General features: G+C 37.8%; 1 protein-coding gene across 1 annotated transcript; it reads left to right on the top strand.

Moving 5' to 3' along the window:
- Window positions 1-12,086: 12,086 nt before the first annotated feature.
- Window positions 12,087-13,427, top strand: LOC113773971. Its single transcript, XM_027318559.1, has 2 exons — window positions 12,087-12,806; window positions 12,993-13,427. Exons 1-2 carry the CDS (start codon window positions 12,087-12,089, stop codon window positions 13,425-13,427), a joined length of 1,155 nt encoding a protein of 384 aa, XP_027174360.1.
- Window positions 13,428-15,999: the final 2,572 nt, after the last annotated feature.

The raw sequence follows: 15,999 nt of genomic DNA, 5'->3' as shown, positions 1-15,999 counted from the left end.
GTAGCCTGGAGGATCAAAGCTTCATTAGACGAAGAAAAATTCAAAGATTAACCCTTCACAAACATTGGATTAAGAACCAATGGGGAATGAAGGCACCTGAATTTGACAAAATAATTCAGGAAACAAAACAAGAATTATCAGTAACTATTTGTTGAAACAAGGAGACATTCAAGCTGGCTCAATCGGAGCAAAATTCAGAAAAAATCATTTTTACTGTAGCACCGGAAACACTGTATGTCCGGCAAGTTATTGTGCAAACACGGCAACGAAAGACAAACAAATACACTGTAGCGATACTGTAGCGGCACTGTAGTAAAACACTGTAGTGGGTACTATAGCACTACGAAAATTAATGTTTATCAAATTGTGTCAATTTACTATGGATCATCCAATTATACGTTTATTTTTTGAAAGTTAAATAATTAGCCCAATAAAATATAAATAACTTTTTTTGAAGAAAAAATTAATTCAAAGGCTTAATTTCGTGATTACCATCTTTCTTTATTTATGATGTTGCTAGTGTAGATCTACAAGTTTAGATTTGTCGGATGAGATTGGTTAACTTCGTGATTACCATCTAATGTATTCAAATTTATTCTAGTTTTGATAGCATTGATTTTATGACTTTGGATCTGTCCGAGGGCATGGAGCCTGTAATTGCTAGCATCCGATCCAGGTAAGACCATGGGATTTGACACTGTAGGGATGTTAAGGTTCCTGAGGGTGTATGCTCCAGGACGGTGAAGTGCCAAAGGATCAGATCTGATTTCATGAATTTTCACTATCAATATTATAATTTTGTTTGAAAATATGGTCGTCATGCATAGTTAATCTTTTTCAAAGGATTTAGATCTATTCTTGTAACTTTATTACTATCTTCATTATGATGGAAATATGGTCGTCATATATAGTTAATCTTTCTCAAAAGGTTAGATCTTTTCTTGTAGTTTTCTCACTATTCTTTATAATCTGTTTAGAAAAATGGTTATCTTCCATAGATCCCAAAGGATTCTGTACTAAAGGGAAGAGGATTATAAGTTGTTTAAATCATTTATCTGTCTAAATATTTATTTACTTGTCTTTGCTTATGGTTTTCTTTGATAAAACAAACTTTAGATCTCTCATTTCTTCTTTAAACAACAAACCATTAGATGATCTTCAAACCAAAATTGCTCGAATTGAGCAATCAATTCTTATTCAAAATAAACTTTCTGAATTTCAGATTGATAAACAAAAACTTAGATCTGAATTCTTTGCAAGCCACAATCATTTTAAAAGAACACAATTTTTTAACAAATATCAAGGAGAAACCTGAAAAAATATACAAGAAAAATTTTATGACGTTTTGAAAAAAACAAGACAAAATATTCATTTCTTTAACTGGTATGAGTCTCAAACATCTCAGATGTCTGTATCTGAAGTCGAAAATTCAGTCCAAAATATTTCAAAACCTACATCCTTTGTGTCAAAAACTCCAACTCTTGTACAAGAGCCTTTAGATCTATCTCAAATAAACCATGTATCAGAATCCTCTCACAAACTCCCAACAGAATCAGTAGATCCATCAAAATTAACAAATTTAGTAAATTAACCAAAACCTTTTTCAAAATCCATATTAGGGTCTGTAAACTTACCAGATCCGCAAAAAGTTTTGGAAAACAAATATATAGATCCTCTCGTAGATCTATCAAACCCAATAGATTTACCAAACTTAAGATCTAACATTCTAGTATTGAGTCAACTAATGAATAATTTTGGTAATACCACTAGTTTTGATGAAAGAAAAGATATAGGAAACTCCTTAGACATAGGATATTCCACAATAAATGTCTTAACTAAAACTCAATCTAGTGCCAAACATATTACTATTAAAGATCTTCAAACAGAAATTACTACTCTCAAAAGAGAGGTTAAAACAATTGAAAAAACAGCCCAATCAACTACTGAAGAAGAAATCATTAAAAATCCTTCTCAGTCAAACATAATATCATACAAAAAATATTTTGTTCTTATAAGACTGGTTATCAGTGACAATTATATTACAGAAACAGAAGCTTTATTCGATACAGGCGCTGATCTTAACTGTATTCAAGAAGGTTTTATTCCAACAAGATTTTTTGAAAAAATAAATGAAAGCCTTAGAGGAGCCAATGATTCCCAATTAAATATTCAGTTCAAATTTTCAAATGTCCAAGTTCAATTTTCTTCTGTATCCATCAAAGAAACATTCCTCTTGGCGAAAGACCTAACCAATAATGTTATTCTTGGAACAACTTTTGTTACCAAACTTATCCCTTATTTGACCACTGATGAGGGGATTATACCCCAAAAATATGGGCAAGATTTTCTCTTACCCTTCTCCAGAAAAATAATTCAAAAGACACTAAATTATCTATCCCTCAAACACAGCCAAATCAATTTCTTAAAAGAAGAAATTACCTACAAAAGGATAGATGAGCAACTCAAGAAACCAGAAACCCAGCAAAGAATCCAGAATCTGCAAACAAGAATCCAAGGGATGGTTTGTGCAGAAGTTCCAAATGCATTTTGGACAAGGAAACAACATACTGTCCACCTCTCTTATGAACATGACTTTGAGGAAAAGAATATTCCAACAAAAGCCAAACCTATACAGATGAATCAGGAACTGCTCCAACATTGTCAAAAGGAAATTAATGACCTCCTATCCAAAGGCATTATTACTCCAAGTCAATCTCCATGGAACTATCTAGCATTCTATGTCAACAAACAATCAGAGATTGAAAGAGGAGTTTCAAGGCTTGTAATCAATTACAAAGCCTTGAATAAAGCTCTTAGATGGATCAGATATCCTATACCAAACAAGAAGGATTTACTTCAACGATTTTATTCTGTCAAGATATTCTCAAAATTTGATATGAAGTTAGGATTTTGGCAAATTTAGATTCATATCTCAGACAGATACAAAACAGCATTCACAGTACCATTTGGACATTACGAATGGAACGTAATGCCATTTGGACTTAAAAATGCTCCTTCTAAATTCCAAAGGATTATGAATGAAATATTCAGTCCTTATTCCTCATTCATCATTGTTTATATTGATGATGTTTTGGTATTCTCAGATAATATTGAACAATATTTCAAACATCTAAACACTTTCCTTCATATTACCTAGAAAAATGGTCTGGTTGTCTCCCAAAAGAAAATTAGCCTTTTCCAAACAAAGATTCGGTTCCTTGGACATTACATCCACCAAGAAACTATTACCCCTATCAATAGGTCAATTCAGTTTGCTGATAAATTTTCTGATCAAATTCTTGACAAACAACAACAACAAAGATTCTTGGGTTGTTAAAACTATGTCTCAGATTTCATTCCAAACCTTAGCAATATAGCAAAACCTCTATTTGATAGATTAAAAACTACTCCACCATTGTGGATAGATATCCATACAGAAACAGTCAAAAAAATTAATACCCAAGTTAAAGCCATTCCTTGCTTAACCTTTCCAGATCCAACAATTCCAAAAATTATCGAGACGGATGCCTCTGATTTAGGATATGGTGGTATTCTTAAACAAACAAATAATAATAAATAATAAATAATTGCTTTTGCTCAAAACATTGGAATAATTCTCAACAAAACTATTCTACTATTAAAAAAGAAATTTTAGCAAAAGTTTTATGCATTACAAAATTTCAAGCTAAATTACTAAACCAGAAGTTTTTACTTCGGGTTGATTGTAAGTCAACTAAAGATGTTTTACAAAAAGATATTAAAAACCTTGCCTCTAAACAAATCTTTGCAAGATAGCAAGCAATTTTATCAATCTTTGATTTTGACATTGAATACATTAAAGGGTCTTCAAATTTTATTCTTGATTATCTAACTCGTGAATTCTTGCAGGGAAGATAAGATGCTTAGGAACAAGAAACAACAGGAGAAATCCCCAGATAAACCAGATCCCTCTTCTCAAACAACCAAACAGGACTCTTCAAGTTCTTCCAATTCATCCCAAACAGAAAAAAAGTTATCTTCTTCAAACTTAACTCCAAACAGGTTTCAAATTTTTTCTTCTCCTCAACTCATATCTATAGCCTCCCCTAAAATATGGGCTGATATAGCCGAAGAAGAAGATGAAAAATAATTATACTTTGAACGTCTCAAACAATGGGCTGAATCATAAGGATACCAACCTGAATCACCAGGGTATCCTATTTGGCATACACCAAATCATCTCAAAACAGCTTTAACTCAAAATATCAAACCCAAATCTCTTGAGCCGAAACCCAGATCACTTACTATTCAAGAACCCAAAACCCTAGCTAACCTTGAACCAAAACTAAACAAAACTTCTTGCCCCTATATCAGAATGAGGAATAAACCTAAGTAAACCCAAACCTTTTACTACTTCCTTTAATCCGCCAGGATATACTTATTGGGATTATAAGGCAGCCTGGTTCTATGCCTTCACCTTCCAAAATGAATTAAACCAACATTCTTATCTTTTCTATTTTTTGAAAACAAACAAGTATGATTTTCCAACATGGTGGAAAGCACTTGGACCTAATCTGGACATTCTTCCTCCAGATATCAAAAAAAACTACAAACTATTTGAACAAAGATTTGAACCCCCAAACAACTATATACCAAATAGCCTACACTTCTTTTCCATATTCTTAGTAGCATGGGTCTACCAATGAAAATATGAATATATACAGCAAACACAACTCCCACCATTATTAGTTGGACAAGGATATTCAAAATGGTGGACAACATTCAATAAAAATTTCATTCACCCAGTAAACATCCAGGCATGATTTCAGAGGAATCCTCGCTCAATAAAATCCGGAGACAGACAAACAAGCCAGATTTTGTAGCAGAAGTCTATCTCAGCAGCTAAATTGGCATCAATCACTGACAAACAAGAATATATCAAACAACTCAAAGATATACTTTTACAACTAAATCAATCAAAAGAAGCTTCAAACAAAAAAAAAGGCCTCCAGTTCTAGAATGAAACTTGATGAATATGAAGGCCCAGAAAATGAATATGATTGTTATGAAATTTTCTCCCAAATTCCATAAAGATCACAAAACAAGGAACAAGATAGATGAAAACAAGATAAAACATTTTTTTTTGTAGTATCGGAAGCACTGTAGCAGTCCGGCAAGTTACTGTGCAAACACGGCAACAAAAGACAAACGTTGCACTGTAGCGCGTACTGTAGCGATATTGTAGCAATCACTGTAGCAGGTACTACTACGAAATTTTGCTATAAATACCCCTCAAACCCAACACATTCCACACACCATTCTTACACCAATTCTTCAAAACTACTTCTCTCTTTAGTTTGAAGAATTCTCCTCCTTCTCTCTACAAACTAGTTCTTAGTTTTTATGTTTTAGTTTTTAGGATCAAACAAAGAAGTAAGCCTTGTACAAGTTTCATATCTTGTAAGTTCTCGTATTCTTATATTCTTATATTCAATCAAATGGTCGGTTGAGCCGCCTATATTCATATTCATTTACTTGTTTTTACTTTATTTTGATTATACTAACCATACATGACTGGTTCCACCGCCTATATTAACTAGTGGCAGTCCAACTGCGACCCACTTCCTAACTTTTATACTTTCCTCCTCTTAATTATTATTTACTTTCCTGGTTTAAGAAGCTAACCCCTCGTCCCGTCTGGTATCAGAGCCATGAATTATATATATATATGAATATGTGACCAACTTTATTTTATACACTATGAATTAAAATTTTCAAATCTTTAGGGGGCCATGGCCTCCTCTAACTCCATCATTGTTTAAACCGCAAAAGAATTATGACCGAAAATAGTCAACTTTATCATTGTAAAGAACATAATAAAAAGATGGTTGATTTTTCATTGCAATTGGACAATGGTTCACGAGTCTTGGCAACTTAGAAGCGTTTTTCACGCAAGAAAACATTTTCATCATTTTTCCCAATTGGGTTAACTTTTGAAAGCTTTACCGTGACTAATCAATTTCTCGAGAATGGTGTAAAGTTCATGTTAAAGTAACTAAGAAAAATCGTAAGCATCCTCAAATATAATTCAAGAGGCCAAAATCAAGGATCATGCCATTGAGTGTATCCAAACTTTCTAAGAAATCCGTTTGGATTGCATTATTTAGAAGTATATTTAGAAAAATAAAATTGTAGTATGTTTTCAACTATTACGTATGTGAGATATATAGATGATAAAAAATATAGGAAAATAGTTGTTGTGTTTATAGAATATTTTAGAATAGATGAATGCAATGGCAAATCCAAATCAAAACCAATATTATTTCATGAATCTCAAATTAAGCCATTATTACTTTATGAAATTGAGTTATAAAGTTGTCCTTGAGAGATATATAGGAAGATGATTAATCTCAAGACCCCAAATATATAAGTAATGGTTGGGAAGGCATTCTGTTTAAAGAAAATATTTCAGAACAGATGAATGCAATAGCAAATCCAAATCGAGTCAAGGGGAAGAAATGAACTAGATGGTTCAAAAGGAGGGCATATAAATGAGAGATCTCGGATTCGAGTTTTTTCAGTTATACTATAAAAAAGAATCCAAATCGAGCTGGTATAATTTCATGAAATTGAGTTATAAAGTTGTCCTCGAGAGATATGTAGGAAGATGATTAATCTCAAGACCTCAAACATGTAATCAGTACTGAGATGTTAAACCACTTAGGTTTAAGATTCCCATTTCAACATAGGTTTCGTTTAGATTAGTTGGTTTTGGAAATATTTGAAATATTTTACTATAACAATGTATGTAAAAAAATTTTACTATAGATGTTTTTAATGGGTACTTTTGAGGGTGTTGTTGAAAATATATTTTGAAATATTTTTAAAATTTTAAATTTTAAAAACACCTTACAACCACCCACCGTCCCTTGTCCTGTCACTCCTCCCTCATCCTCCCACTCTTTCTTCCTCCTCCCTCTTCCCCTTCCCTCTCTCCTCTCTTTCTCCCTCCCTCTTGGTTCTTCTCCCTCCTTCTCCCTCTTCTCTCTTGAGAACTAGATGTGTTGTGCTTTTGAGTTATTTTTAAAGTTTATTACGGTAGATTTGAAAGATACTACAGGTACACAAATTCGCACTGCCACCAGTACGGCCACGCGATGAGGACAAAGCGTATCGCATATTGTTTTGATCATCGATGAGGACACTACATCTTTAAGGCCACGCGAAAACGACATAGTTATATTTTCCCTTCATGGATGGATTGGGCCTGGTCTGAGACCCAGACACATTTTAAGGCCCAATTCATCCAAGTTGAAAATGTTATCAATTTCTTGATCCACTGAGTCAATTAAAATGTGTTTGGGTCTCACACCAGACCCAATTCATTCATGTCGAAAATGTTATCAATTTCTTAATTCATTGGGCCAATTAAAATTTGTGTGGGCCTCACACTAGACCCAGTATCATAATAACTCAAGGCCCAACCATATTGGTTCTCGATTGTAAATATCCATAATCTTATAGGGCAGAAGAGGGAATTCCCACAATCGTGCTCTACAATCCTGATCCCAACTCCTCTTACCACGATTATTTAAGTGCACCGGATTGCAATGATCTCCTCAATTGGACCAAGCAGAATGCCGCATTCTACTTTCTCGAAGAACCCTTGTTCGTCCCCAGAAATCAAGATTAGGCACCACCTGTCCAAGAAAAAGAGAGAAACTAGTAGAATTAGCTCGCCTGTGGCTGTTGCTTGTTGCACTGCAAGGGATGCAATAAGGGACACCACGTTCTCAAATTTGATGCAATAAGTTATTTTTGGGAGTTCGAGAAGGATCCTTACTATTTCACCACCTTCCACTCTATTTTGACAACTTGGTCAGTGTCAATTCGACCAAATTACAACCTCTATAGTTGGTTTTGCCTCAACAAAATATAGGCACAGATCCTGATCAGGACTCCCTGATCACTGAAGGACGTGGATCCTAATAGAATCAATAGTAGGGTCAGGGCTCTAGTTATGAACCAATTATGTAATTATGGAGTCATAAGTCAGATTAACCTAGAATTAGCGTGTAATTCCTTGCCACATGTCTGGATTAATTGCAAGGAATCAGATTTTAAATTTGTACGTATTTTATTTTAAGATGAAATGGATTGATGTATTTTTATTTCGATACTGCGTATAGATTACACGTGGCACTGTTACATTAAATCGCTATCTACATATAAATACGTAACAACTACACCATATCCTACATTGCATACTGTGTTACATACATGTGTGGGATTCACTTCTTTTACCGAAGCATGTCCACGTGTCAGTAACAGGTCCAATTGCTCTCCGAAGAGTTGGGATTCTCTGCATCATCCCTGAACTCTGTCAGGATCCTCTTCATCTTCTCGATTGCCCTGAATAGTCATTCCAATTCGGCGATGAATTTATGACTCCCCATACGAAGAGTAAAGTATATCCCTAGAAACACGACATGCTCCATGCCTTAGTCTCTCACGACCCTGAAGAATCTTGTCATGTCCCTCATGTTTGCCATTTCTTCTGATGCTGCACTTGCACTCCTGCACGTAGCCACTTATAGGCATTCAAAACGCAGCGTATCACGCAATCTACTAGAACACGTGCGTGTTGCACAAGAAAGGTTGCAAGTTTCCAATTTCAATTGCATTCTCTCTCTCTTCTCATGCCAGGAACACATGTTAGCAATCGACACCTGGGCAGGATAATTTCGAATTTGAATTTTAAATTTGAATTTTGAATTTAAAATTCAACAGTAGTCTTGATACAAACATGGGGTCCATAATTCATGTTCAAGTCATGAAGATGGTTGAGTAATTGAAATCCAACGTTCCAGCCATCCCTTTCTTAAGAATGAGCGTGTTTACTTGGTTATTAAGTCCTTAGTATCATGTGTTTATGATATTTTCCCTCCAATTGTTGAGAGGCAAATTCATTAGCTTGTGAAAGCTAGTTTCAGCATCTTAGCGTCGATCCTTTGATGTTCCTTGATTTATCAATCAAGCAACACACTTGATTGTGGCGTCCACTACCTTCGTTTCACTCTTGAGCAGTCTGATAGTGCAGTTATTTGGCACATTTTGCATTATCATCTTGTCCTAATTTTGGCTATTCATGGTGCTAAGAAATGGAATTTCACTCATATTTGATATTTGTGTGAATTGTAGGTGGTTAGCATTAAAAATGATATCTTGAGGTAAATTTTCAGAAGACCTTTCATCTCAGGGCGTGGTCACGCCAGACAAAGTAGACGTTACCGAAAAGCCGGACCCCGGTCCACGTGAACCTGAAGCGTGGGATCAGCGCCCCTTAGGCAAAAGCCTCATCCTGGGAGGAATACTACTGACGGCGGCTATAAAAATGAGAAAAAATCAAGATTCAAAAAAATCAAGACTTTAGCTTTAGTTTTCTCTTTGCACTTTTTGGTCAGACGCCTTTTTCTTTGTTTTTGTTTTTCTTTGGCCGCAATTAGATTAGCTTTTCGTCTCCTTTTTCCCTAGCGGTCAGACATCAAGACTTTTCTTGTTGGTTTTTGGCCTGGTACGACGGAGATGCTTTTGCTTCTACTCTTGCTACGGATAATATTTCGTGAGATTTTTCTAGTGCTCGCGGCTCCAGCGTAGACGCAAAATAAGAAAAACTGCTCCTTCATTGTTTCACCTTTTCAATTCTTCGGCAATTAATTGAATGAATTCAATTACATCACGCGAGATTGACACGATGAGGAGCGGCTAATTTTCTCCTCTACCCAAAGGTTGACGCGAGGGCGCGATCCATAATATCTTTGAGATCTAATCGAATCTTCATTATTTCTTCCAATTTATTGCTATTCGTGCGTTTCCTGAATTAATTGTTCATGGGTATTTTATTAATTGAATATCGACGGCCGGGTATTTGATTTAATTTAATAGCCTACTGTCACATTAACTAAATTGAATCCATAATTGTTCGTTTAATTGATACCGAATGACAACCACCATAATTGGCTTTATGTTGGGGAAGCGTAAGATCTAGTTTAAATAAACCCTCTTAGCGTGTTTATTAGTTAGGGTTGGGTTCTTCTAACTTTAATGCAATTGAGTAATTAAATTTCTACGGTCGTACCTAGAGTTGTTATCTGGTTAGAGAAGCAGTCAATGGTCGTACCTTGACTGTCGAAAAGATAAGAAAGAACTGGTTGTCAAAACTTGTTGATAATTATAACCAACCTAGTAATGAATGGATGAAATATCTTTGCATCGATGATCATTTAATTGGACCGTGCCTGAGCAGTTGATCCTTTGGGTAGAATTTCATTAATTGTTACTTCTAGTAACTTGTGATTAGTGAATTAGTTTTGAATTTAGTTTACTTTATTTTTATTCTTATTTTTTATTTGCCTCCCATTAAAAATCCCCCAATTTTATTCTATTGACTTGGAAAGAAATAATTTTCTATCCGCTCCCTGTGAAATCGATCCTACTTGCCATTGTATGCAAAATTAATATTTTTATAGACAAATCTGATATATCGGATCAAACAAACTCTTCGGGAGCAGGGTGAATCAAGTAACCCATTACACACCTAGGGTCCCTGCTCCAGTACTTGGATTTGTTCTATATTAATTGTGGTGGTAACTAGGACTTTTTAGTAATTATTATTGCACAGATTCGGCACCTGTCAATTTTTGGCGCCGTTGTCGGGGAGCGTGCGTTTGGATTATTTGTTTCTTTTCAAATTCAGTTTTCATTTTATTTTATTCTTCTTGGTATTTTTGCTAGTTTATGCCATGTTCTTCTCGCACAGGTGAATTGATATACAACCCTGAGGTTGAGAAGACAGCGCGCAGGCGGAGGCAAGAGACCAAGAGACGAAAAGAAGGACACTCGTTTATTGCAAACGAGTCAGTAGAAGACGAAGTAAGCATGGTCAACACCCAAACATTAAGGGAGTTAGCTGCCCCGGAGCTGACTCACCAGCCCTTATGTATCACATTCCCCACTTTGGCTGAGAATACTGCTTTCGAACTGAAGTCAGGGTTAATCCACCTCTTACCTTCTTTCCATGGTCTCTCTGGTGAAGAACCCAACAAACATGTCAAGGAGTTCGAGGTGATTTGCTCTAGTATAAAATCTCTTGGGGTCACTGAAGAGCAAATTAGACTTAGAGCCTTCCCTTTCTCTCTCAAGGATACGGCGAAAGATTGGTTATACTACCTACCTACAGGTGGTATTACCACATGGGCCCAACTAAAGAAGAAATTTTTTAAAAAATTCTTCCCTGCATCCCGAGCTGCAAGTTTTAGGAAGGAGATCTGCAGCATTAAACAGTATCCCGGTGAGTTCTTGTATGAATACTGGAAAAGGTTTAACAAGTTGTGCACTAGATGCCCGCAGCATCAAATTAGTGAACAACTGTTAATCCAATACTTCTATGAATGGCTCCAATCAACCGATAGGAGTATCATTGAGGCCGCGAGTGGAGGAGCACTGGCAAACAAGACATCGAAGGAAACATGGGAGCTTATCGAAGCCATGGTAGAGAACTCCCAACAATTTGGCTTCCGTGAGAGCAACCCTCCCCGTAGAGTCAACGAGGTAGAGACTTCATCCATACAGCAGCAACTGTCAGAGTTGACGTCTGTTGTTAGGCAATTAGCCATGAGAGACACGCCGCGAGCGAAGGTGTGTGGAATCTGCACTATCATGGACCACTGCACGGACACGTGCCCCATTTTACAAGAGGACGGGGCGGAATAGGTAAACATGGCCGGAGGCGTGCCCGCACCCCGCAGGCAGTATGACCCGTACTCCAACACATACAATTTCGATTGGAGAGACCATCCCAATTTCAGTTATGGAAATCGACCACAAAATTCACTCTTCAATCGTCCACCAGGGTTTCAGCAACCATGGCAATCGAAACCCCAACTTCATCCTCCAACACAGGGAGTTCTTTGGAGGATATTGTCAAAAGTCTGGCTACTACTACCTCCCAGATCCAGCAAGAGACAAGACAGCTCCAGCAAGAAACTAGATTATTGACCTCGAATATAGCTCAGTTCTAGCAGGACACCAAAGCAGGTATGAAAGACATGGAGACTCGCATGAGTCAAATGGTAACTGCCATTAATCGCCTGGAGTCCCACGTCTATGGAAAATTGCCATCGCAACCTGAAGCAAACCCCAAAAATGTAAGTGCCATGACATTAAGGAGTGGCAAGGAAGTGGAGGGGCCAAAGGTCACGAACTTGAAGAGTAAAAGTGAAGACGAGATCGAGAAAGAGATAGAGGAAGAAGGACACATTCGTGGAGATCCTGAGGTAACTCGTACACCATCAATACCCGTTAAATCTAATTTACCCATTTTTCCATGCAGGTTGGCAAAGACGAAGAAGGCAGAGAAGGAAAAAGAGATTCTGGACGTATTCAGGAAAGTGGAAATCAACATCCCCTTGGTGGAAGCAATTAAGCAAGTGTCGAAGTACGCAAAATTTCTCAATGACTTATGCACCCATAAGAGGAAATTGAGAGGGGATGCAAGAGTAGCGGTGGGAGAAAACGTATCAGCCATGCTCCAAAGAAAGTTTTCACCAAAGTGTGGAGATCCAGGCATGTTCACGATCCCGTGCAAAATAGGAAATACACCGATTGGAAAAGCAATGTTAGATTTGGGGGCGTCAATTAATGTGATGCCAAAGACCATTTTTGCTTCCCTGAACCTTGGGCCACTAAAAGAAACAGCCATCATAATCCAACTAACTGATCGCACAAATGCTTATCCAGAGGGGCTAGTTGAGAATGTTTTGGTTCAGGTAAATGAATTAATTTTTCCTGCAGACTTTTATATTTTGGACATAGGAGATGAAAAATCATTAAATCCGTTACCTATCTTGTTAGGTAGACCGTTTCTTAGCACTGCCAGAACTAAAATAGATGTGAATGAGGGTACTTTATCAATGAAATTTGATGGTGAAACTGTGAATTTTAACATTTTTTAGGCAATGAAATATCCAGAGGAATCTAACTCAATCTTTGTTTTGAGTGTTATTGAGCCGTTTGTGCAGGAAACTTTTGAATTGAATGGTGAAGATGCATTAGAAGTGGCCCTAACCAAGCATTTTGAGTTGGGTGTGACTCTTGATGTGGACATGAGGAATGAGCTACACCACACAGTTGAAGCCCTGCACTCACTTTCAACCGTATCTCCAAGGTATGAGCTTGCTTCTCTTTTTGTACCAGAGGCTCAGACAAAGTCGCTTCCTTCAATTGTACAGGCACCAGAATTAGAGCTAAAACTTCTCCCAAAACATCTAAAGTACGCATTCCTAGGAGACCGGAAGACGCTTCTCGTGATCATCTCGGCACATCTATCTCCAAGTCAAGAGGACAGACTGGTGCGAATCCTTAGGGAGTATAAGGAGGCAATTGGGTGAAGTATAGCAGATATCAAAGGGATAAACCCGTCCTTGTGTATGCACCGGATAAGACTCGAGGATGATGCGAAACCGGTGAGGCAAGCGCAACAAAGACTGAATCCCTTGATGATGGAGGTTGTGAAGAAAGAGATACTCAAGCTCCTGGAGGTAGGGATCATCTTCGCTATTTCAGACAGTCCCTGGGTGAGCCCAGTACAGGTGGTCCCGAAGAAAGCGGGAGTAACCGTAGAGGAGAACCAAGAGGGTGATATGGTCCCGATTTGGAAAGCTACTGGTTGGCGTCAGTGCATTGACTACCGGAGATTAAATTCTGTGACAAAAAAGGACCATTTTCCTCTCCCCTTTATCGACCAAATGATTGAGAGATTGGCAGGTCGTGTTTATTATTATTTTTTAGATGGTTTTTCAGGGTACTTCCAGATCGTGATAGCACCGGAGGACCAGGAGAAGACCACGTTCACCTGCCTATTTGGTACGTTTGCTTACCGCAGGATGCCCTTCGGCCTTTGCAATGCTCCAACAACTTTTCAAAGGTGCATGGTAAGTATTTTCTCGGAGTATGTAGAAAAGATAATCGAGATGTTCATAGATGACTTTAGTGTATACGGGGATAGTTTTGAGGAATGCCTTGAAAATCTTGCTTTAATTTTAAAAAGGTGCATAGAGACGAATTTGGTATTTAATTGGGAGAAATGTCACTTTATAGTAGAACATAGCATTGTCTTAGGGCACGTTGTGTCGGCTAAGGGGATAGAGGTAGACAAAACTAAAATAGATCTTATTTCTGCTCTGCCTTACCCCGTTTGTGTACGGGAAGTACGTTCCTTTTTAGACCATGCAGGATTTTACAGGAGGTTCATTAAGGATTTCTCAAAGATTGGAGCACCCCTGTTCAAGTTGCTGCAAAAGGATGTGATATTTGATTTCACCAATGAATGCAAGATGGCTTTTGATAAACTAAAGAAATCGCTAACATCGCCGCCTGTCATTCAACCCCCGAATTGGAGCCTTCCGTTTGAAATCATGTGCGATGCGAGCGATTATGCCGTGGGGGCCGTGTTAGGGCAAAGGATAGGAAAAGCGGCACACACAATCTACTATGCATCGAGAGCATTAAGTGGAGCCCAACTAAATTACTCCACACGGAGAAAAAACTATTAGCAGTCGTTTTTGCACTAGAAAAATTTAGGTCATATTTATTGGGTGCAAAAATAATTATTTTCTCTGATCATGCAGTCTTGAGGTACCTGCTGGCGAAGAAGGATGCAAAACCGAGGCTGATCAGGTGGATCTTGCTCCTGCAGGAGTTCGATCTAGAGATCAAGGACAAGAGCGGGGCCGAGAATTTGGTGGCTGACCATTTGAGTCGGTTGCTCACAAATCAAGAGGATCTACCGTTGAGAGAATCATTTCCTGAGCAGCAATTATTAACCATTGATTCGTCAATACCTTGGTACGCTGATATTGTCAAATTTTTTTTAATGAATCAACTGCCTGCAGGTTGGTCAAAAACTAAGAGAGAGAAATTGAAGAGTGATGCCAAGCACTATATTTAGGATGACCCGTACCTGTGGAGGCATTGCGCGGACCAAATGGTAAGAAGGTGTGTAAGTGCAAGTGAGTTCCAGTCTATTTTGACCTTTAGTCATTCATTTGCATATGGAGGGCACTTTGGGCCAAAGCGGACAGCTCGTAAGGTGTTAGAGAGTGGTTTTTACTGGCCTACTTTATTTAAAGATGCGTACATGTTTTGTAAATCGTGTGATAAATGTCAAAGGATGGGGAATATTTCCCGTAGAGATCAAATGAGTCAAACCCCCATGTTATTCGTTGAAATTTTCGATGTTTGGGGTATAGATTTCATGGGTCCCTTCCCCTCGTCTTTTGGTTTCTTGTATATTTTACTTGCTGTTGACTATGTTTCCAAATGGGTGGAGGCAAAAGCCACCCGGACTAACGATTCGAGAGTAGTTGCAGAATTTATCAAGTCTAACATTTTTGTCCGCTTTGAAATGCCAAGAGCTATAGTAAGTGACAGGGGCACCCATTTCTGCAATAAGACGATCACGGCATTGTTTCGGAAGTATGGCGTGCTCCACAAAATATCCACCTCCTACCATCCGCAGACGAATGGTCAGGTCGAAGTGTCAAATAGGGAGGTCAAGTCAATTCTAGAGAAGATGGTGCGGCCTAATAGGAAAGATTGGAGTTTGAAATTGAAAGATACTCTCTGGGCCTACCGCACTGCATATAAAACCCCGATTGGGATGTCCCCATACAGGTTAGTTTTGGGGAAGCCTTGCCACCTCCTGGTGAAATTTGAACACAGAGCATTCTGGGCGCTCAAGCGGTGTAACATGGATCTTATGGAGGCCGGAGGAGATAGAAAGCTCCAATTACAAGAGTTGGAGGAGCTAAGGAATGAAGCCTATGAGAACGCCGCAATATATAAGGAGAAGTGCAAAATTTTTCATGACCAACAAGTTTCGAGAAAGTCATTTTTCTTTAGGGTAAAAAGTCCTACTTTATCACTCGAGACTTAAGCTTTTTCCTGGTAAGTTGCGTTCCC

Source organism: Coffea eugenioides, chromosome 6 (genome assembly GCF_003713205.1).
Source record: "Coffea eugenioides isolate CCC68of chromosome 6, Ceug_1.0, whole genome shotgun sequence".
Classification (NCBI taxonomy): Eukaryota; Viridiplantae; Streptophyta; class Magnoliopsida; order Gentianales; family Rubiaceae; genus Coffea; species Coffea eugenioides.
This window is presented reverse-complemented; position numbering and strand designations above follow the sequence as displayed.

What these genes read in the sequence shown, in the direction of transcription:
- LOC113773971 (XM_027318559.1), top strand. Translation starts at nt 12,087, where the DNA reads ATGGAGACTCGCATGAGTCAAATGGTAACTGCCATTAATCGCCTGGAG. An exon ending in TTGAGAATGTTTTGGTTCAG is followed by an intron (nt 12,807 to 12,992) that starts GTAAATGAATTA and finishes AACATTTTTTAG; the next exon opens with GCAATGAAATATCCAGAGGA.